A 22,496-nucleotide genomic window follows, 5' to 3' on the forward strand; every position below is an offset into this window, starting at 1 on the left:
GTGACTTCTGCGCGGGTCCAAGGCTTAACCTACCCGCCGATCCGCCCGCCCAGCCATGACGCCAACGCCATCTTTCGTCGTCCACCGCGCTTCCTTGATCCGCGCGCTCTTCCCACCCGTCCCCCCGAGCTCACTCTACGTCAAATAGATCCAGACGCGCCCAGAACCAGGCAATTAAAGGATGGACAGGGACGAGGGACCAGCGTCTCATCTATCTTCTGCGCCGCCCTGTTGCTTGGACTTCGATCATCCCTCCTCCCGCCTATAGCGGCACTCAGCATCTCCCGGGCCCAATGATCGGCATTTTAGGCGCACGTGTGCTGGACAATGCAAGGCGCTCGGAATGGTCGTGTTTCATCGAGTGGCAATCTGCCACCATTCCTTCTTTCAGCCGTCCCTACATGTGAATGTCATCACACGAGAAAAGGCCGCGTGTGCCGTGGCGTCGACTCAACTGTGGAAGCGTCGTCATTGCTGACCTCGAGACTGCGGCTTTTTCAGCCTCTGCAGCGATGAACCTTCACCCTTTGCTTTTTACCATGCAACGACGATTGCCATTTCGGACCCCGCGAAATGGGGAACATAGCCCGCTCCTCAGGAACCACCTCCGGCGCCTTGGAAGATCACTGCCCCATTTTAATATCGCAGCTACCGTACTTGCACCGATGCTGCCGATCTGCTATGGATACGAATCAGTCTTGGCCTTGGTCTGAACGAAAGGCCTAGAAACTCCAGTAAAGCAGGGTCTGTGGGATAATCCTCCGCATACAAGGTAAAAGCTGAAGCAGCCAACGTGGAAGCCACGAGGTCTTGCCGGCCGACGGGGAGCGAGGCTGAGCAAACTCAATCGAGAGGGCGCAGCGAGAAATGAGGCCAGGGGCGTCGATGGCGGTTCTCTCGCTCATTCGCAGCCCTTTTCCCCTGCCTTTCATCACTCTGCATCACGCGAACCGCAGCCTTCCCAACAACACTTTCGCTGCCCCTCCCAAGACTTTGTTCTGCGCATCGCGTGCGAAAACGGCATGCCGGCCACGCGTAACCTTACATGCGACTGCACGTGTAGGAAAAACGTGGCAATGCAACCAACCATAGCAAACCCCAGGAAGCAAAAACACGAAAAAAGGGAGAGGAGCTGCACTTTCCAAGGAACCACGCCCGGTGCTGCTTTTGCCTCTCATGAGGTCAGACGTCTGACTTGGACCCCGGAGAAAGGCTGATCCAGGCCTGCTGGTCGCGCTGCATCATGGCATCAACGCATACGTCGATGGCTTGCGGGAGGGCCCTTCTTTGCCCTGCTTGTCGACGAAAAACACATCGCAGATCAATCCCACAGCCCTGCCCTACTGCTCCTACTGCGCCCGACCATCGTACCGCAATCGCAGCCCTTTCCTCCCACTCCATTGGCCTTGGGGGCCGCGCAGATCCACCAAACCCCCCTGTCCTCCATTCAAACCTTAAAACAGCTCATCCGGGGATGCAAGATCTTGTATCCCCGGATGCATTGTTACGAACCCCCAACCGTTCTCATGTTTATTTCCGTCAAGGGCGCATATGGCGCCCAAATTAACCGCACTATTGCTTCCATTTCGCATGCCAAGCGTGACCAAGGCTTTAACCTGTCCGCTATACACAAGCCTCCGGCCTCAAAAACAAGCGCCGGTCGGCCCTGTTCAACCCCAGTCTCCATTCGGCCACGACCGCAAGTGCATTTCTGCCGAAAAGCTTGTTTTTCTATCTGTGTGCAGCAATTCGGTCGGTGTACTCTCCGTCCCTGAGGATCGCGATGATCAACAAACCCGGGTCTTTAATCCACGAAAGAGGAGGGGATATCACGCTTGAGAATCGGGATTGAAAAAGCACTAGGAACGTCCTGCTATCTCTGCCCAATCACCTCTGTGCTCGGTGCCTACATCCCTTTACCATTGTTGAAGTAGCACCTAATCGGCAACCACTCCCTATAGTCCTCCTACTAAGTGCCATCCCGCTGCTTTACCCCATCCCTACCTGATCTGCCGGCTTCCCCGGCCGCCGCCAGTTGCGCGCAGCCAGCGCCCCGCTTCCGATCGGAACCCGCGGAGCATTCCGTCGTGAGGCAAGAACCACATGGCCGTAGGAAGCGGTACGCGGCGTGGGGGGAAGGAGCCCCGTCCGTAGTGTCTGCTTCAAATTGCCCGATCAAGAAGGAAGAGGCGAAACTTTTTATACCGCACGTACGTAGCGGTGCAGCGGCGGCAGGGGCCCAGAGAAAAGAGCGACGAGGGAATAACACGGCCGGGAGCTAACCTCCGCTTCGAAGAATATTCAAGAAGAAATTTTCTTTTTGCGTTATTGTGGATTCGTCGTGTGTTGTGTGACACGGGACGTTGGCACAGGATTTGCCGCACCGTGCCGCGGGTAGTTGCCCCGTGCTGATCATCCTCTCGCCCCGTCTCGCCTCCTGTCTCTTCGAACGTTTGGCCTCGTCTCGAGCCAGCTCTCCCGAGAAATCGGGGCAAGGCAAACGGAACCACAACCCTATCCAAAGCCCGACATCCGAGCTCCGAGCTTCCTCGAGCAATGAGGGCCACTGAGCAGGGAGCCAAGCCTCAACTTTGACTTTTGCTACCGATCATGCACCGGGAAAGAAACGCAGAACACCGTCTCCAGTCCCCAGGATCGGTGGCACATGTGGAAAACCAATTAGGAAACTACATCCTGTTGCATGCCTGCCTCCTCAACCACGACCCCCACACGTCCCACAAACCCACTCATCTACTATTTTTTTTTTCAGTTGCCATGTGGGTCAGACAGCAAAGCTGCCGCCTCAAGGATCGGCTTTCTGAATTCTCATTATTCAAAAGATAGAAATGTGTGTACACACGTGGTTTTGAGAGCGGGAATTTATTGTGGATAACAGAAATCCATCGCGTGGGCTTAGCTGCTGCTTTCAAAACGTCGGCCTGAGTGGGCTGTGACGCGCCGGCGACCCCTCTTTTTCCTTCGTTAATCCCATTTCCCGTCTTTCCCGCCTCTTCCAGTCATTGCCCCTCAACCGAAAAAACATCAAGCCGCCCAGCGATTAGTAATGGTTCCAGTTTGGCATGTGAAAGGAGGATAGAGAAGACAATGGGCACAGCCAAGCAGAATCAAACAGCTCTGAAGGAAGGAAAACTATTTTCTATCATTGTCGCTGGACTTTTCTCGTCCATGCACGTTACGAGTTTTTTTTTTCCTCGTGTCGTGCATTCCAAGAATTTTTTTGACTCTTGGGTCAAGGTAGATAGCTAAGATACATGTCTCGAACATCGCTAAGTAGAAAGAATTTTCAGGTAAAGAAAATAAAAGGAGGTATTCCGCGATGGGCTGGAGGCTGCTGCAACCAAGCCAAGAGATCGGGGAAAGGGATGGGCTTCCAGGCCGGTCCTGGGCCCCGAGAGTGCGCATGGCAACTCCCCTTCCGAATAAAACAATATCCAGGGAGTGCGGCATGCCTGGGGAAAAGAGAAGACAGTGCAGTGAAAGCGTCAAAGCCAGACAGCGAGATGAAGACCAGGCGGCACCGCAAGAAGGAAAACGACGCTACCATGATACTACCCCGCAGGTTACACCCATCTTTTTATTCCATCCACGCCGAAATGAGCCATTCACCATATGCCTTGCGGCATCGTCACCTCGTCTCACTCTGAAAAAGAAACCAGACCCATTCAGGCAGATGCCTGCCGTGAAATCAGGAACCGCGCCGGGAATATGTTGCGAACCGAGAAAAGCCTCCGGATGAGAGCAGATGATACGCCAACCCGATGGGAACAGAAGGAGAGCTCTGGTGCTCGTGTTGAAGCTGTTATGTCGAGATCGAGCTGGGGGGTCCAGCATGGCACAGTATGGCATGCAGCGCTAGACGTATCGTACAATGCGTGAAAAAGAATCTCTTTGATGTCGAAGCCATGTGCTTTTTTGTTGGCACTGCGGGTGGGAGCCAGAGGATATCATTGAAAAAAAACGTTGCGGTTCTATGCCGTTCAACGTTGGACATGCCAAGGAAAGGGAGGAGGGCGGAAGTGCGACCGCGCGCAAAATTATCTGTGGTTGTATGGCCTTCCACCGGCGAATTCCACGCCCTGCATGGCAGTGGGCTGCGCTGCGGGCTGTGCGCCGTTCTGCCATTGCGGTTGCTGCAAGGGCGGAAGAACGTTTTGTTGGCCTTGGCCAGTCTGCTGTTGGTTGTGTGCCAGGAAATTGGTCATGGATCCGAATACGTGTGGATGGTTTGGGTCCATCTGGCGTAGCTGTTGCCACGCAGCATGGAGCTCTTGCTTGAGCTCTGTGTTCTCACGCTCGATTTCGCTAGCCCTAGGGTTGTAAGCAGCAGACTCCTGTCGCATACGGGTGTTGTCGCTCTGTATTCTGTCATAGTTCCTCTGCAGGCTTCTGATGTACTCGATCGCTACCAGAAATTGTCAGCATTTCAGCACTGTGATAATGAAGGGGTGTGCCACTTACACTTGGTGAGGATTTCCCATTTGCTGGACTTGTTGCCCGGAGAGTTGGGCAGAATGCCATTCAGTTCGTCGAACAGCTGCTTCATTTCGCTTCGTCTCTTTCGCTCGGCCATCTTGTGGCTGACGCGCAACTCGGGGGTTCGGCTGTAGTTGCCGGTGCCGGGAGTTGCTGCGTGCTCGGACTGGAGATTGGTGATGTTGCGATGCTGCATAGAATGGTGATGGGTGTGGGGAATTTCTGCACGGGATTAGCTTTGGGAAAAGTGGCGTCGAACATCAACAGAACACACCATCTTCGAATCTCTTCTGTCCGGGCGGAAGGGCTTCTGCATAGATGCTGCTGTTGATGGACGTCGCGAAACTGTTCTGCCTCGAAGGGATGGATCTCGTGGATCTCTCGATGCTGGAATCACCGCTGCTGGAGCCGCGGCGCTCGTCCGGTTCGGCATCCGGGAAGGCCCATGGGAAGCCCTTGGTGGGGGCGGCGGCCATAGGATCGGGCATGCCGGACACACTTCGCGGGTTCGGGTTGATGACGGGAGCGCGGCGGGGAGCCTGGTTGGAGCGGACCGAGTCCCGAGGGCCGAGAGGAGAGAGCGGCGGGCCGCTCTGCCGTTGGTCGGTGGTGATGCCGCGCTGCTGCTGGAGACTGGACACGAGCGATACACGTGAGGTGTTTTGGGACTCGTAAGGCGAAGACGGGCTGATGGCGAGATGGGTCATGCCGGCGTTCATACGGCTGTCGACGCTGCTGCGCCTGGATTCCAGGTAGGAGGAGGAGGCATCCAGGCTCTGGCGGTTGTCGAAGGTGTGGTTGAAGGGCGGCAGTGCCTGGGGCGTCTGGGATGGTTGCCGTATCGACTGTGGTGTGTCGGCGACGGAGTTCCGCGACGGCGAGTCCTCGGCATTGAGAATGGTTTGCAATTGGAGATTGGTAGTGTTGGAGACGCCCGACGAGTGCTTGCTCTGGGCCTGGGACATGGACCACGCGCCGGAGTCGCGGGCGTCAATGTGGTGCTGACGCGCCTGCATCTGGGCGGCGTCGGCCTGGGGGATGCTCTGCGTCAGCGACGCGATGGAGGGGAGAGCTTGCGCCTGAGACATGTCGAACGCGACGCTCACTCACGTGAGACAAACAGCAAGAGAAACGAAGGAAGAGAAGAAGGAAAACGACGACTTTTGAGGGAGAAAAAGGCCGGGGTTTGGGGAGCAGGCCGGGCGGACGGGGTGCAGTCCGTCAAAAGGGGATGGCGTGGTGGTGATGGTCCGTCAGGGCCGTCAATTAAAGAGAGGCTCGCGGGATAGGGTTGCGGGCGCTGGCCCACGTCAGCGAGATCAGAGCAATTGCCGCCAAGCGGGAACGGGGGGGTGACGTCGGGGAGGGAGAGAGGCAGGCACTTACTCGAGGCGGGGGCGTTGTTGAGCAAAAGAGCGGTTCAGGCGCAGCGTGGACTTGAGGGCGGCGAGCCGGGCCGATTGTCGAATGCAGGGAAGGGCTCAGGGCATTGGGGATGCGGAGGGGGTGGCAGAGTCGGAGGAGGACGACGGGGGAGTCGCGGGAGGTCGTGTGGAGATCACGGGATTGTGCAGCGCACGGCAAACCCGAGGGGAGCGAGGAGGCGGGTGCGGAGGCAGATGAGATATTGCAGCGAAGGGAGGCGGAAACGGTGGCGCGCACGGGCGGTTGCACGAAGCGCTTCGGAGCCTGACACGGTCACGGGCGGGTGCCGGCAAGGGCAGTGGGAGAGTCAGGCCGGGCGACGCTTTCTTTTGGCAGCAGGCTCAGGCGTCCCTTACATGCACGACTCAGCGGGGGCGACAGCACAGCGCGGGTTGGGGGCGCGCGGGCGGGCAGCAAAGGGCGGGCAGAGGGCGCGAACAGCCAGCACAGGAGGGCGGCGATCTGCTGGCCATGCACGTGGGCGGCCGGGTTGCGAGCCTCCAGATCCGCCCACCCTCGCAGCTGCCTCTTGCCAAGCGCGTGGAGGCAGCGCCAGGCCAAGGCGGCGCCGGCTGCGTCTCGCGTGGCTCCCGCCGTCAATGCGGGCCTTGCAGCGCTGCTTTAACCACGCGCTGCTCGCTTATCGCCCGGCCTGACTCGATCTGCTGCCCGGCGAAACGCACCCAACCCGCGATCGTGCGACCGCGATCTGCAACGTCGCTGCCACCCTTTCGCGCTCGGCCCTTTTCGCTCGGAATGGCAGCCTGTCGCACCGCCGAAGCGTTCCTGTCCTTAGCGGCCGCTGCATGTCATTCGCCTTCCCGCTGCTTTCGAATGCACTCCTCAGCCCACCTGTGGGGCCAAGCCGTGTTCCCCTTTCAACCCGCCCGTTGCACAGCGCCGCCGCTTCGGGCAGGACCAACACCGGCAAGCCAGGGGCGCTCCGCGAGTACCACCCTCCGCCGCCGCCCTCTGCAAACATGGAGACCCGTCGCCGGTGCACATGGCCGCATGTCTCACGCCTCGGAGAATTACCCCCGATGCCAGCACATGGCCCGGAGCCCGCTTGCAGCCGCGAGCGCAGCCCGCCGCGACGCCTCCCACCGACCGGGTTTGGCTCTGCACCACCTAAGTCCCTCGTTACACGTCCGTCGGAAACAGACCTCACCAGACGTCGTGCACTGCGTCGCGCTAGCCTCGGTCCCAGCGCCTTGAGCAACCCCGCCGCTGTTATGTTTGGCCCTCCGCCTCACGAACCGTGTTTCAGCGCAATTTCTCCCTCTTCATGCCAGGAAACCAATGTCGTGCTGGTCGAGAGTTTCATGGGTCCCTTTCCCCTCTGGAACCCATGTGCTAAACAAGCGTGAAGGACACGCTCCGCTCACGTTGTCCTCGTGCTGCAACCGTCAGCATTCCCAACGTCCGAAAGCGGAACCACCACAGCCTGGGCAACGTGCCCCAAGTCCAGCCGAACACCATTTATTCAAAGAAAAGGCGCTACCATGTTCCTCGAGCCCACCCCGCCGGGCGCTGCTTTCTTGCGCCGTGGTTGTTTTGGAGGAATGAGCCCCACGCGTACAAAGCACGAGGCCTGTTGCTACAGCACGCCGCGCATTCCTCCCCAGTCGTACGATCATCAACGGCATGACCACGTATGCGGGCTGATCTGTTCATCCGCCGCTGCTGCTCGACGAGGTTCGGCCCAGTTCATCCGCCCCGCACCGAGGTCATGAACTGCGCATCGAATACGGGTCTATGGCACCCCTCCTCGAAGATCCGCTCGGCAAACTTTCCTCTCGCATCGCTTCACGAGCGCGGCCGCTTTAAAGAGCCATTTTTTCTCTTCACCTACACTTACCACATACACCTGCACCCACACCTCCACCTCATCGGGGACACGCCAGGCTAACTCATCTCATCAGCGGCACTCTTGGAATACGCATGACCACGCGCCATTCCCGAATCGAGCAGGAAGATGGATGCGGGGCTTCCGAATTTGGCAGGTGGTGGACTAAGACTGACTGACCTTCGCCCACCACCACCACCACCACCACGGCTCAACAACAAAATAACAGCAAAAGAACTGCCTCCCTGATGCCTTCTAACACGGCATTCACTCTGCTTTGGTTGTCAGGGGCGTCAAATTCGGCTGTGTACCCCGAAAGTCGCCCGGGCTCCAAAAAAATTTCGATGACCATGATCAACACCAACCCCGACCACCACCCCCCTATCCAAATCGCCCAAAAAGGATAGGCGTGTCTCTCCGACGGGGAATCGAACCCCGGTCTCCCGCGCTTGCTAGAGCTGCTGCTTTGACAAGCGGAAATCATCACCACTAGACCATCGAAGATGTCGAGCCTGAGGCCCGGATGGTGCTGTCAACTGGAAGTCAACTAGCTGTCGATGGAGAAGTTTGAGCCATGATGTTTTATGAACAGCACAGTGAATCTCTCGCTCTCAAACTACGTAAGAATGTCGTCAGGTAAGCATCTCGTCTGCGGAGGCGGTCCGACAAAAGCAACAACCGCCTCTGCAGCGCATATCCAGCACAACCGAGGAACGCCAACCACAGACCCACGTCCACCGAGCAGTCTGGACCGCCGGCAGAGCTTAAAGCGGCGTGTCGTGCTATGACTCGCCCAGTTTCTCCTGCCCGACGGGGTTCCAGAATAACGGAACTGGGCAACGCACCAACGGCCGAACGACAAATAGCGGTAACAACAGGGGAACGCTGTGTGAACGTACAGCCACAAACAACTGTCATGGTGGCAGGGCAGGGAGGAAAGGCTGTTGCTGACAGCCCCATGAACAGCCTCCCAGGAGCACCCCGGCTCGGAGCTCTTCTGTAACAGGCATGGCGCAGCACTCCGCGTGGCTGATCAGCAACGAGCGGCTCCTCGTCGGAAGATGCTCCACGTGGGCGGTGGGCGGATGCCACGCGGTCTGCCGCGGGATGGCACGCTACGATTTGTCAGTGCCCGATTTGCCCTGGTCCGCGTCTTTAACCTACGCGAACACATGCTGGGGGGTTGACCAAAGAGGAAGCGCAGCTGACAAGGGAAAGGACAAGATGCAGAGGGGTCGCGCGGAACATCAGCGGCGGAGCAGCATGTAAGTAAGCAGCGTGATGATGGTGAGAGCGAACGGTTGCAGCCGTGGCGAAAAAGGCCGCCGCAGACGCTGCGTAGGCGCTCGTGCGCTGCAGCCCGTTCGTGCTGGCGAACCGGCCAATCGTAGGCGGCCCCGACTTTCCACCAATGAAAAGCCTAGGAGGATGGTGTTGCTTACGCCCCGGTGCTGGCACCGCGTGGTAGCTCTCTTCCCTGGCCCTTCTTCTTGTCTAGCTCTTCAGGCGGTTCCTTCGCGTGCCGCGACCCGACCTTTGGGTTCATTTTGTCTTTTCTTCTGTCGCGGCTCGCCTATTCTCAAGCCACCACACTTTTACGATCGATGCGCCGCGATTACTGGACCGTTGCAGCATCTAGACCAGCGCCTGAGGTTTGGGGTCCCGCAGTCAACTTTTTAAGCTCATCGAAGGTTTATTTTCCATCAACCGCCGTCTCGGATCGCATCCGAATGGCTGTCACTAGGCCACAGACTCCTTCCCCAGCACTATAACACGACTATCATTCCAGGACGTCATTGTCGATGTGACCCAGCCAACCGCCACACAGATCCCTGAAGAATTAGGAAAAATTCCGTATCCCTTTGCTCTCTAGTATATTCAGGCCATACTAGGGAATATATTCCTACTCCTCCTTGATATTCCCGTCTTTATTTCATGCCCTTTTCGCTTCCGCTTGGGGTTCGATCGGATCATGGAGCGCCTCGATGTTATTGCCCAGTGGGTCCAAAACGAAGGCCGCGTAGTACGTGGGCCGATACTGGGGACGGATGCCCGGGGCACCGTTGTCCTTGCCGCCGGCTTGTGCGGAAAGCGCCGCTGCGTGGAACGCCTGGACGGTGTCCTTGTCTAGCGATCGCAGGAAGCGCACGTGTGAGAATTATTGATATGATAGACAGTGAAAAATAGTGATCTCCCTTCCAATGAGAGGCACAGTCTGGCTTAGGTGGGTGGTTTCAGGAGCAAAGGGAACTTGAATGAGGACATGGTGGTACGGAATGCCACCGTCCTTCAGTGGTGCATGAATAACGGACGTTACGGACAGAAGGAAAAAAACTGGGGGATCGCCGGCGTATTTGACCGCAGGTTGCAGATCCAGATGCGACACGTGTATAAGGCACGATAACCTTAAATCTTTCTCCATTCGTCCTCGGGTATGTACACGCATAGGCGACCAACAAGACAGAACACGGCCGCAGGAGACAATCAAGATGGGAAGAGACAGCAAAATAAGACTCACCTTTCGCATTGAACGCAATGTGCGTCTGCTGCTGCGCTGCCGCGTCGTCCTTGGAACTGATCCAGAAGTCAGGCACCTTTGTCTGCGCAGAGCCCATGCCGACGAGGCCCGGGAAGGTCAGCAGAGCTGTGTAGTCCAGCGGCGCAAGCGCGTGCGCATAGAAGGCGACGACAGCGTCGTACTTTGAAGGAGGGGCCGCGATTCCGACGTGACTAAGGGACGACATGATAATAATCAAAACAACGGGACAAGAAACCTTTCGTGTCGTGTTGTCTCACCCGCAGATATATACACATGTCCATGCGCATGTCTCACGTGCTCTCGTGCGGTTTTCGTGCGCTGATTGACTAACTCCCCCTTGCTTCATTGCACGCCTGACGCGCGGTCTAGGCTGCCATCAGCATTTGTTTGCCAGATCGGGGACCGAAGGAGTCAAAAGCGGTTCCTTCAACCACTGCGGTGGGAGCGGGGGCCAGAATTCACATGTTACAAAGACCAGCCCGTCAGCAGCAGCTGAAACCACTCTCGATCGGAGATTTCCTTGCAGTACCCCCACGCGGCACTCCGGCGCCTCTAATACTGGTTCCTTGGGATCTGTTTTCGCTCAAGTCATGGGTAGTTGAAGCTCTCGTCCGGACGTGTTTGTAGAATTTTTAATTCGACATTCTCATCCGGACGATAGCTTCAAATACCCACGTATGTTGTTTTCCTAAGGGGAAAAAAGAAGAAAAGAAAATTCCGAGACATAGTCACGCCTGGCGTCATATTATTCTTCACACTAGCCTCCGGCTACGATACCCCTCTGTAGCAAAGCCGGTCACTTCGGAGCTCCAGACTCCAAGTTGCCCCACATCGCCGCCCAAGTACCTTTTACCTACCTTGAACCCCTCGACTCCACTACTACGATGCTTGATTGTGAGTTCAAAGAGACCGTCTATACACGCTCTCCCTATGAAGGTGAGCATGGTTCGGAGATTATCTCCCATACTTCCTTTAAAGACGCTTTATTGCATGTTTTACAATATCCGTGACCCCACCGAGGCTTTGATTATGCCTAAATTAATACCATATACTGGCGCAACTGTTTTGGAAACGCTAACTTAACTGGTAGAATTTAGGAAGGCTTTTTGTAGCTGATCCAGAGCTTAGGCGTAGTCTGATTGAAGCTTTGCGCCGAGACTCTTCAATCGTCTATTCACTCGAGCTTTCAGTTTACTCGATTATGCCTCTTAACGTACCGTCCGCAAAGAACATAGTGGTTACAAAAAGCCCAGTGCTTTCGCAAATGAGCGGTTGAAGTATTCGCTCTCCGATGCACCCTTATTATGCCCGTGCTGTCTGAAATCAGAGGAATAACCTCGCCTCAGTGATGTCGAGCGGCACATCAGAGACAGTACTCTCAGGCCTAGCAACCCAGAGTCGGTTCGATATGAACGCCTTAAAAATGAAGACGGATGGTTTGAGGCTGATTGCACAGGCCATTCAAGCAAGGAGAGAGAATACCCACGGGAGCAGGCTATGAAGAGAAACCTGAGGCCATGGGTATCGAGTTCACTGACGATCCTCCCGAACTTTCCGAGAGTATCCCAGCACCATGTCATCCGAGTATTGTCCTCGGAGGCCCACCACCCAAGATCTCTCGTCGAGTACTGGTACAGTATTTGTCGACGAATCTAGAGGAGCGAACGCAGTTCCTCCCCACCTACAAGGTGTTCCGAAACTCGTAGATATTGAAAACATTACGCAGCACGAGATTAGTCCGCCCATTTGCTCGAGTACACCGATCCCCCCGGCTCGATGCCTAACACCAAGGGCTTCAAGTTTTGAACCAAGCCATGCCTCTGCGTGCCTTAGAACGGAAGACTCAACATTGTCCATGACCGTGGAAGTTGCAGAGAAGGCGATTTCAATTGATTCTACTACAATTCTGGTTGTACGTGGCACCGTTCACTGAAAGTAAGGAGCAATCATCTGGGTATTTAAAACTGCATACATCCAGCTGCTTTTGCTTCCCATGCGTACATTGAATGCCATTCTGTATTTCTTTTTTTTTAAGACTGCTGTGTACACACGAGAAAAGGGTAGACTGGTAAAACAAGAGTAAAAAGAAAAGAAAGATGTTTGTTAAGGTAAACTCACGGCTTGCAGGTGGGCATAGTGTATTATTCTACACTCCCTTTTGCTTTAATTTACAATAGTCGAAGAGAAGAAAAAGTGACGGAAATCTATGAAAAATGGCTTTAATTGTTTAACATACATGGCGGTAATAATCAAGATTCATTAGCACAACAAGAACCTCACGCATCATCTTGGTTGTGTACAATTGCTATATTGATTCTTTCTCTATCATCATGAAGGTGAGCAGTTCCGTAATGGGGATGGTGTTGCAGAAATGGGATCAAAATATATCACCTTGCTGTCTGCCATCACTCCCAGCAAGGGGCGTCGCTTCTATTACTGGAAGCACTCAAGCACGTGCAGTCCTGACATGCTCTTTCTGGAATGCACGTGAAGCATCTGGCTGCTGTCCCGGGTATATATCTTCACCAAACCTTTCGCCTCTACCAACACATCTCGCTCAACTTTCCCTTCTCACCCGCGACCCGGACACTCTCCTATCCAAAGCAAAGCATTTACCATCCGTCACCATGGCTCCAAGCAAGAATTCGGAGTCAGAGGAGAAGATCAAGCAGACGATGAAGAAACTCGCAGTACTGGCCGAAGACCCGCGTTGCAAATGTGAGAGCGGAGAGAAGAAGGTTCGTATTTTACCTTTCCGCTCATCGCAAAGGCTCTACTGACTAGTGAACGTGTGGTAGGTCTTTCTTCAACAAGTCACCAATCCTAAAGATCGGAACGACACCGCCTACGTCTTCAAGCACCGCCAGTATGCACTTGCACGTGTCAATAAGACCTCCGGAGTAGTGCTCAACAAGCAGGAGATTTACGGCGAGATACGCACTGTCTTGACTGCAGGTGGAGAAGGGGAATTGGCCGCTTTTGATCTCTTCAGCAAGAGCGAGCTTGATACCCTCGGCGAGTTGCTACCATACATTAAGAATGATGTAGCAGTCCTGGATCTGGCGAGAGATTCCTGAGCCTGACGGGCTTGTGGCTGGTGTGGCGGACTGCGCACTCTGTACACTCTCAAAATTACCGGAGAAGAGGATCAATATCGTGGTGGGCGTTTATGGGGAAGTTTAGTGACTCGAAACCACGATCAAGGGCTATAAAAGGGTATCTATGAGGAGTTTTGCAGGCCATCCAAGTGAGATTGGTCGGGCAAGGTTTTCAAGGCAGCTTTGGGGAGAGCTTTTGGATGGGATTACATGCAGATAAATCTCTGACCAGAATTCATTTCACCAATGAAACGAAGTGAAAGATCATTCTGGGAGCAACTGAAAGTGACTTTGAACCGCGATCGTAATGTCTACGTCTACAAATTCCAGAAGGAGGGCCCTTTCGGGAATTACTTTCACGTGAAAGCTCGTAGTTGCCATATCTGAACGCAGCCAGGTGGGCCAATGGTATATCTTCTGTCCCCATTCGCCCTGTTCCCCAAGCCAAACCACCCTTCCGCACAACATTATCTCACTGAACTCTTTGAAGGTCCATTATTCAATCCATGAGACTTGTTTGTGTCCGTCGTCCAGACATGCCGCCCAACCCCACCAACAACAAAGCGCCTGATCGTGAGAAAGAGCTGCAGGAGCAGATCAAAGTGACTGGAGAGAAGCTTGCAAGCCTGAGAAAGGATTTGCAAGCCGAACAGCAGCGCAAAGCCCGTGAAGAAGCCAAAGTGAAAAAGAGAGTGAGAAAACTCTATTCCATGGCCAAATGGATGGAACTGACGTGTGAGTTTAGAAGTACGATGACTACATGAAAGGCACGGATAATACGGATGGCAAGATGGATCTCACTTGCGAGATTCATCATATCCTTGACAGATTCGAAGCGGGTGAATATCAGTGGAAGCAGAGGCAGAAGGAGTACACAGGCATTATCGAAATGCTTGATGAGCTGAAGGTGGCTCGACCCTCCATCATCAACTTCAACAGCATCAGCATCGGCGAATTGGATGCCCTGAAGACGGTTCAGGCTCACGTTAAAGCCGATAGGAAGATGCTCAACACTTTGGCAGTATCTCTACTTCCGTCGGTCCAGGAGAAGATATCGAAGCTGAAAGACAAGATCTGCGGAAAGAAGCCGCCGGTGGACTATGAGAAAAAGCCACTCTCTTCCTAATGAATCCGTGGGTGGTGGTAATTAGTGGGCCACAATCTCGGCCACACCGATATGAGCGTTTGTCATATCTGGGGCACCAATGATTATCTCGACTACAACTTCAGACAAACTTCATGCAAGGGGGAATTTTGTTCTGGCGAACAAGCTTGAAAAAAAGGAAATAGAGGCATGCACTACGTGCTTCATACTCAAATTGCGAACATATACCAAGTAGAACATTTTGGAGTTATGGGAAGTTCAGGGTGGAGTTGAGAATCCAGGGAGCATTACCGGGGATGCAAAAGCTCAGACAGTGAGCCTATTGAGTCGAGAGATACATCAAAATATCTAGAGTCAGTTCCAGCGAATGCGGCGGAACATTCTACCGAGAGTGACTGTTCGATTCACTGTTTCTTCGGCTGGTTGCTAGGCACGTGGCGTTGGAATATGGCAGGTGCCGCACAGACAGAGCCAACGCTATATCTTCTGTGCTCCGTCGACCTTCTCACCTACACCTCCCGACATAACCCGTACATTATTTGTTTTTCGGCAACCCGATCATTGCTTTTCCGCGCGAAGATGTTGCCCTCTGGCAAGACAGAAGGCCATCAGCTGGCCGAGCTTAAGCAGCAGATGCGACAAAAGCAGAAAGAGATAGACGACCTTAAGACAGCGCTTGGACAAAGCCACATTCCGCAGCAGAGCACCAAGGAAGCCGTAAGCCGCGCACGAATCTCTTCACTGCCCACCTACATCGGCTTCCGGACTGACCAACTTCCAACAGGCCACCGCCACCGCAGCTCCGGCAACCTCGAGCCTCTCTCCCACCGACTTCACCGACCTGCTCCTCCCGCAGCTCCGCGCTTACATGTTCGTCTTCTACATGCACCTCAAGAACCTCCACGACCAACAGCTGGTCTGCCTCTCCATTGAGAACCTGTTGACTTCGATCCGTGATGGCGTGCGCGAGGGCAAGCACCAACGACCGTTGCTCCATGCTGAGTTGTTTACCGAGGAGGCTCTGGAGCCCCTGGCAACGTTGAAGGAGAGGATCGCGGCGGACCATGAGGCCATGAGAGAGCTGCAAAGGAGGAGCCGCGGACGGGATGACGTCTTGAAGCAGGTACAGGAGGGGCTGGAGTCTTTGTTGCGCCAGGTTCAGAAGGGCAAAGGAGACACGCCCATCACGTCCCCGGGCACCTTCCCCACCTCCATGCGCGGCCTGGGAAAGGAAAAGATGCACGTTATGGAGAGCAATGCTCACAATGGCGGCGACAACGGCGATGACTCCTCCTCCTCCTCCTCCGGTTCTGATACCGATATGGAGTAGTGTTAGCTGTGCAGCGAACTGGAGCGTGTTGCGACAATGCGGGATGGAGGATACATGTCGTACTTGGGCGGAGAAAAAGTACCAGGAGCGGCGGTCTGGCATGGTGATTTCATAAAGCTGCAGCTCTTTTGTCCTGCATCGACCGCAGCTAGTTTCTGGCCCTAAAAATCGGTGATCAGCCGGCAAAGGTTGGTCAGCGTACACGATAGATACTGCTCATCCTTCGAAGCCATTCTATAGAGAAAGGCGCTGTAGGAGGGGAAGGAGCGCCTCGGAGCTCTCCAAAGCCACACTCATAAGAATTGATATAAGTTGGAAAGATGCCGAAGTGTTTGCTGTGATTATCGTGAGGAGCAGGCATGATGACGATATCAGTGGACCTTCCCGTCTCTTGCATAGAAGAGAGAAGCTTGAGCACATGTCACTCGCTCTTGCCTCAGTAAGCGCGGCCTGCAGCCACGTCCGGCAGGCACACGGGCGGCCGTGGATAAATATCTGCTTCGCCTCCGTCCGTCAAACTTGACCACCAACTCCACCCAGCCCGTACGTGTACTTCACCATGGCCCCGAAGAAGCGTGCTGCAACACCAGAAACACCCCCAAACACGACGGTCTCAAGCTCAGAATCTCTAAAAGAAGCAGAACTTGCAGACAAGATTCGGAAGAACATGAAAGAGATTGAGGATCTGGAGGCTGAGCTTGCGGAGGAGAAGGCCCGCCGCCTCCAAGAAAGTGTGAAGAAGAACAAAGTCAGTGGACCGCCTCACTCTTGAAAGACCAGATACTGACGAAGTGCAGAAATGCGATGAGCACTTCACAAGCCCCGACTTGGGCAAAGGCCAACGCTATCTCATTGACCGCGTCAGGGACATGCTGAAGGAAATGAATGCGCTGTATTCGAAGGAATTGCCCGATTCGATCTCACTCTACCGCGGAATTCACAACACGTTGTTGGCGCTCACAGGACCGCAGTTGGACCTTCCTTTTGACGACTTCACCATGGAGGAGATTAATACTCTGGACTTGCTCAAGGGAATTATCCAGGGGGACATGAGACATCTCACCCACCTCCGTGCGTCACTAGGCAGCATCGGCAACTTCTTCCCCGAAAGGCTTGCCGCAATGGCTGGAAAGGTTGAGGAGTTAGAAGACGAATGAGTGGACGGACCAACATCTAGCCTCGTAAGACGGTTTGGGTATTTCGAACGCTTCACTGAAGGATTGGCCTCAAAATACGGTGCGGAATGATCTTTAGGAGGGTGAGGGGTTCTTACACAAGCATGGTGAAATACTACACCGAAGGACATGAGACCCCATCAAATATCAGGGCAAGGGAACCAGACCTTTATGGTAAAAGGCTCGTCAATGTGCATATAACAAACGATCAAGGCTCTGAATATCGTTTTCCAGCAGTGCTTTGCGGAGGTGAACAAGGAAATAGCGTCGTGCGTTGCATCTCAACTCTTACTATTGCAAGATGACCTGAGCTACTAGTAAGCCAGAGGCTTAGAAAGATGGCGAATTTGCTTTTGTCAATTCGTCATTTGCTAATGATAAGACGAGTTTTGGAAGATGTAGCTTTGAGCGCGGCTCGGGGACCGTCAGTGGTTCTGAAGCACGGGCCACTACTTACCCGCGGCGTGTGCATCACCACCTGCGCGCGCCTCGCAAGCCTACATACGCACAGCATCACATTCCCGGCTACATCCTACCACCTACCCCCAACATCCACCGCCGCCATGCTTTTCTTCAGGTACGCATGAACTGCGCCTCGTCCCGCGCCGAGCCCAATGCCCATCCGCGCTGCCACCTCAGCTACCGGAGCCTCCCCGCGAACTACCTACCTACCTTCGCGCTTCCACCCACACGTCCTGTCTCTCGTTACCCTCCCTCCCAGTAGATCCCAAGCCCTGCTACCGCAGACCCCGCGCCCGACAACCGAGCTTCCCTGCAAGAGTTTAGCTAACTGCCCCCCACAATAGCTTCTTCAAGACCCTCGTCGACCACGAAGTCACGGTCGAGCTGAAGAACGACATCTCAATCCGTGGCACGCTGAAGTCGGTCGACCAGTTCCTCAACATCAAGCTCGACGACATCTCCGTCGTCGAGGAGCTCAAGTACCCGCATCTGGTAAAAAAGCACCGCCGCCCACATGCACGAACCCTCACCCATGCCCAGCGGGAACACATACACACACATAAATCAGAAATGGGATAGTGGGCTAACGTCGGTCTTCACCACGCACCGCAGAGCTCTGTCAAGAACGTCTTCATCCGTGGCAGCGTGGTGCGATACGTGCATCTGCCCGGCGCCGCCGTCGACACGGCGCTGCTCGAGGACGCGACGAGGCGGGAGGCGGCGCAGGCGGCCGCTAAGGCGAAGCAGGGTTGAAAGAGAGAAAGAAAAGAAGACAAACATACTTTCGATACCATGATCATGAACACTCATAATCCCGTCTTCTCCCCCCTTCTGAGCTTTCTTCGTGTTGGGGTAAACTGCGCTTGAGGCGCGAAAGGGCGGAGAGAAAAAAGGGTTGGAGCCGATCCCGTGGCTCGTTCGACAGGTCATACCTGTGGAAAAGTGAAGGCAACGTAGGGAGAAGATGAATCCTTTCCACATAGGCTCAGGAATAAAAGACGTGGGAATTGCAGTCTGGAAGGTTTCAAGGCCTGCTACCTGCAGAGCCAGCCTTAAGGTGCTGGTTGTTTTTGAATTTAGAAAAGATTCCCCAGCGTGTTGGAACGATGCACTTTATAGTCAGCTTGCATACGCACGGAAGAAAACAAAAAGTGAGCAATGAATACTCGAAAAGAATGCGAAAAGAAAAAAAAAATCAGTAACCACCAGTGCTGCATGGCCGTGCGTGCTTGAGCTTCACGAATTAGACACCTGACATCACGCGTAACAACCATGAAAGCCTCGCGATCGAGACCAGGAATAGTCCCTCGAATAAGATCATCTAAAAAGGGTATCAAATCAAAAGGCCAAAAGGCTAACAGGCGAACGCCAAAATCCCCACTCCCTTAAGCACCCAAGCAAACGTCTTTCTAAACCTCACTCTCTAGGAGAGGAGTCAGGAAAAAAAGAGGCACAAAAGTCTATCACGGGCTCTCTCCCTTCTCTTCTTCGCCTTTATCGCCCTTAACCTTCTCCTTCACCTCCTCGATCTTGTCGCCCGCCTTGTTAGCGACGTCGACGGCCCAGCCCTTCGCCGAGTTAACCTTGTCCGTAAACCACTCCCACCAGCTCATCTTTTCCTCTTTCTCTTCCTCATCTCCCTTCTTTCCCTCGCCATCATCCCCATCACTCTTTCCCTCGTCATCACCTCCTTCACTCGTCTCCTCATTGCTAGGCGCGGGAGCCGTCGTGGTCGCAGCAGCGGCGGAAGAAGCAGCAGCAGCAACCGAGGACTGCGCAGCCGTTGCCGAAGGAGAAGAAGATGGGGCAGAAGGAGTGCTGGACAGGACGTGGCCGGCTAAGGTTGTCGTCTCCGCTGCCGGCGCAGGCGGGTCTGCGGGTGACTCCTCGGGCTCGACGTCCGAGTGCAGACCGACGGGCTTGAGGGGCAGGCGGAGGGTGCCGTTGTTGGGGGCGGGCTCGATGCCCAGGGAGTCGCAAATGATGTTGTAGAGCTGGATGTTTTCTGCCAGGACGACGGATTAGTAACGAATATGAGGGTGTTGAATAGAAGAGCGAGGGAAAAAACTTACGGAACGGCTCCAACCTGCTGCCGGGCTGGTGCGGGAAGGCGGGGCCCCTGGCCAAGAAGATGGCACGCATGAGCGGGTGCTCGTGGTCGTAGCCGTGCAGGCCATGCGGCTGGTAGGCCGCGCCCGTCTGCAACCCTTGCTCGACGTCGAACTCGTCCTTGGTGACGATGGCCCAACCGGCCTTCGGCACAATCCAAAGCGGTGCAATACGGGAGTTGCTGGCAAAGTGGTAGCGCTCCGGCATGTTGAAGTCGCGGAGGTAGACTTCGATGTTGGGGTTGTGCTCGGCTTTGAGTTTGAGCTCCTGGTACAGGCGGTCGAGGTTGTCTGGGTTCTTGGGCCACAGGCCGTAGAGCGGCCAGCCGTCGATGTGCTCAATCAGACTCGGGTCGATGAGGTCCTCGAGCTGGATGAGGCGCGAAATATCAGTCGTTGCCATGCCGTGGTCCGAAACAATGACCACGTTGACGATGTTCGTCAGGTTGCGGTCCTCGAGCCCCTTGAACAGATTACCGAGCATGGTGTCGACGGCCGTGATGGTCCCTCTGATCTCAGTACTGTTCGGACCGTACCTGTGGCCATCGGCATCGACGTTGGGTACGTAGGCAGCGATGAGCTGAGGGCGAGGCTGATCTCCAAGAGCATGTGGACTATCTGGGCCTGGGAGATCCAGGAACCCAAGAATTCTGTCGACCTTCACCGACAGCTTCTCCGAGCCGTTGTATTTGTCAAGGTGAGCAGGCTCATACTCGCCGACGTGGGCTTCAGAACCCGGCCACATGTGCACAGCGGTCCTGATACCTTGGCTCTCGGCTGTCGCCCAGAGGGGATTACCGCCCCACCATTTGCTCTGCATGCTGACCTCAATGTGCGTGTAGTAGAAGTCCTGCTCAAATTCAGGGTCCCAGAAAGTGTTGCCAACAATGCCGTGGGCCTCAGGATAGAGGCCTGTGGCCAGTGTCCAGTGGTTGGGAAAGGTTACGCTGGGAAAGCTAGGGTTCATGTACGGTGGAGAAACGCCCTGATCAATGAAACTCTGCATCGTTGGGGTGAGGTTTCGCTGGAGAAAGTCTGCGCGGAAGCCATCGAGAGAGATGAGAATAGTGGTCGGGGCAAAGGTTGCAGAACCATTGCTCAGCATGGTTGCATAGTGCTTGGTCGGCCGCAAACCAGATGCTCTGTAGGCTGCAAAGAGCAGAATGAAAAACAAGATAACGATGAAGACGTAGATGATAGTGCGCAGAAGAAGTGGTCTCGAAGACTATGATTCCACGTTAGTGCCACCGTCCGTACCGGAGCCGTGAAGTTACATACCCGTTTCTTCTTGCCCAGCAGGGCGCGCAGCCGCTCCTCGTCAGCCTCGGAAGAGTCCCTAGACGACGCACTCGACAGCCTCCCCCCTTCTTCGGTATCATACATGAGTCCACTCTCTTCGGAACTGTGGAGGTATCGCCTGCGGTCTCGCCCGGGCTCCATCTTGGACTTACGTCGCGAGGTATCGCCATCTCTCCCGCGGAATAGCCTGCCCAGGCCGCCTTTCCTTGCGCTGCCTGCGGACGAGCTGCGGGCGATCAGCTTCTCGCGCTCCTCCTCTTCTTCCAGCAGCGACTGGTCCTCCCTGCGGAGCTCGGCCGATGTCTTGCCCTCGTCGAAGCGGTCGTCGTCTTCGTAAGCGGTATCGCTGTCGGAATCGGCGAGCATTGGGTCCGTATCCTCGGGCGCGCGGCGGCCGCGTCGGCCAGAGTGAGGAGGCGCCATGGTCGTCGGTCGGTGGAGCGAAACGTTGATGACAGGTGGGTGTTTGGTGTAGGTACGGGTTACCGGGCCTCACATCCCTTGAGACGTTCGCGTCGCAATATTAGGCTGGCGTCCGTGTTGCCGTCGTGGCCGAAACGGTCGATCGCCGAGAGAATGGCTCCTCCTGCTCGAGTGAGATCTCCTGACGAGCGTAATCAGTTTGGACGTGATCTTAAATACTAGTCCTCTGTACGGATGCTGAGGTATGCGGCACGGTTGCTCCCCGCGCCTGTGAAATGCGCCATCGTCTGCGCCAGGCCGATCTGCCCTGACTCGTGCGCCAGACACATCTGCAGCTCGCCGATCACCCGGCCTATTTTTACAGCCAGGGTCCGCCGAACATCAACTGCTTGCTTGTCTGTATTCAGTACAACCTAAATGCATACTAGCTGATATCACTGCTTTGGATCAGGCATCCGAACCACCACCTCCAACTTCTCCATCGGTCCGACCGTCCATTGCGCTCTTGACTTCTTTCTCCGGATCTCCAGATGGCTTTCTGCCAGTAGAACAACCCAAAGATATGGCACCGCCTGGCCCCAACAAAACATCCAAACCACTCCTAAGCCCTTTGCTTCGTTTCCGTCCGTTCCGCCACGCTTCCAATCCTTGGGAATATTCCTCTGCAACCATACATTGCCCAAATAGTCATGTTCTAGTAGATACTGGATCCGTGTCCAAAAGTCATGCTGACGCATCAGGTCCCAATCTGATGTGTCAAACATCCAGCACCCACGCTCCGTGGGTTTAATCTCACGGAGGACTGACTCGGGCTTGTAATGCTTGGCTATCGAGGCCTTTTCGACATAGAGCTGAAGCATCGATGTCACCTCGCTGAACACCCGCTTGTTCCCTGGAGGCGGGGGTTTGGGGAGTAGTTGTAGCGGAAGTGAACTAAAATCGCATTTCTGAGATTTTTGGGATCCAGCGGACGTTGCTGTTTCTGAAAGGGCTGTAATCGAACTAATAGGAGTCATTGCCGCGCCTGCCTGGCGTGCATTACGAGTAATTTGCGCGCTAGTCTCGATATCAATGGAAATGTCCTGCGTGGATGGCTGAGAATGTTGTGATGTTCCCTCTTGATTTGTACCACGAGACTCGGAAATATCATGTTGCTGTCGCACACCCTTTTCAGACGCAGAATTCAAACTTT

At 54.9% G+C, this 22,496-nt stretch overlaps 8 protein-coding genes across 8 annotated transcripts; 5 read left to right on the top strand and 3 right to left on the bottom strand.

Moving 5' to 3' along the window:
• Nucleotides 1-4,055: 4,055 nt before the first annotated feature.
• Nucleotides 4,056-5,582, bottom strand: LTHEOB_11664 (Hlh transcription factor; the record flags this gene model as incomplete). Its single annotated transcript, XM_035508445.1, has 3 exons — nt 4,056-4,423; nt 4,480-4,716; nt 4,769-5,582. The coding sequence occupies 3 exons, from the start codon at nt 5,580-5,582 to the stop codon at nt 4,056-4,058; spliced, it is 1,419 nt and encodes a 472-aa protein (XP_035365816.1).
• Nucleotides 5,583-9,698: 4,116 nt separating this feature from the next.
• On the bottom strand, nt 9,699-10,509 carry LTHEOB_11665 (Glyoxalase family protein; the record flags this gene model as incomplete). Its single annotated transcript, XM_035508446.1, has 2 exons — nt 9,699-9,892; nt 10,284-10,509. 2 exons carry the CDS (start codon nt 10,507-10,509, stop codon nt 9,699-9,701), a joined length of 420 nt encoding a protein of 139 aa, XP_035365817.1.
• Nucleotides 10,510-12,931: 2,422 nt separating this feature from the next.
• On the top strand, nt 12,932-13,381 carry LTHEOB_11666 (MerR family transcriptional regulator; the record flags this gene model as incomplete). The annotated part of the gene is made up of 2 exons (XM_035508447.1): nt 12,932-13,042; nt 13,103-13,381. 2 exons carry the CDS (start codon nt 12,932-12,934, stop codon nt 13,379-13,381), a joined length of 390 nt encoding a protein of 129 aa, XP_035365818.1.
• A 557-nt stretch (nt 13,382-13,938) lies between these two features.
• LTHEOB_11667 (uncharacterized protein) lies at nt 13,939-14,528 on the top strand (the record flags this gene model as incomplete). The annotated part of the gene is made up of 2 exons (XM_035508448.1): nt 13,939-14,094; nt 14,148-14,528. 2 exons carry the CDS (start codon nt 13,939-13,941, stop codon nt 14,526-14,528), a joined length of 537 nt encoding a protein of 178 aa, XP_035365819.1.
• Nucleotides 14,529-15,086: 558 nt separating this feature from the next.
• On the top strand, nt 15,087-15,837 carry LTHEOB_11668 (uncharacterized protein; the record flags this gene model as incomplete). Its single annotated transcript, XM_035508449.1, has 2 exons — nt 15,087-15,224; nt 15,292-15,837. 2 exons carry the CDS (start codon nt 15,087-15,089, stop codon nt 15,835-15,837), a joined length of 684 nt encoding a protein of 227 aa, XP_035365820.1.
• A 559-nt stretch (nt 15,838-16,396) lies between these two features.
• LTHEOB_11669 (Chromatin assembly factor 1 subunit a) lies at nt 16,397-16,994 on the top strand (the record flags this gene model as incomplete). The annotated part of the gene is made up of 2 exons (XM_035508450.1): nt 16,397-16,585; nt 16,635-16,994. The coding sequence occupies 2 exons, from the start codon at nt 16,397-16,399 to the stop codon at nt 16,992-16,994; spliced, it is 549 nt and encodes a 182-aa protein (XP_035365821.1).
• A 581-nt stretch (nt 16,995-17,575) lies between these two features.
• LTHEOB_11670 (U6 snrna-associated sm-like protein lsm2) lies at nt 17,576-18,227 on the top strand (the record flags this gene model as incomplete). The annotated part of the gene is made up of 3 exons (XM_035508452.1): nt 17,576-17,589; nt 17,819-17,966; nt 18,087-18,227. The coding sequence occupies 3 exons, from the start codon at nt 17,576-17,578 to the stop codon at nt 18,225-18,227; spliced, it is 303 nt and encodes a 100-aa protein (XP_035365822.1).
• Nucleotides 18,228-18,937: 710 nt separating this feature from the next.
• On the bottom strand, nt 18,938-21,304 carry LTHEOB_11671 (Type I phosphodiesterase/nucleotide pyrophosphatase/phosphate transferase; the record flags this gene model as incomplete). Its single annotated transcript, XM_035508453.1, has 3 exons — nt 18,938-19,479; nt 19,547-20,807; nt 20,861-21,304. 3 exons carry the CDS (start codon nt 21,302-21,304, stop codon nt 18,938-18,940), a joined length of 2,247 nt encoding a protein of 748 aa, XP_035365823.1.
• Nucleotides 21,305-22,496: the final 1,192 nt, after the last annotated feature.

This window comes from Lasiodiplodia theobromae (genome assembly GCF_012971845.1).
Source record: "Lasiodiplodia theobromae strain AM2As chromosome Unknown scaffold_51, whole genome shotgun sequence".
In the NCBI taxonomy this organism is placed as follows: Eukaryota; Fungi; Ascomycota; class Dothideomycetes; order Botryosphaeriales; family Botryosphaeriaceae; genus Lasiodiplodia; species Lasiodiplodia theobromae.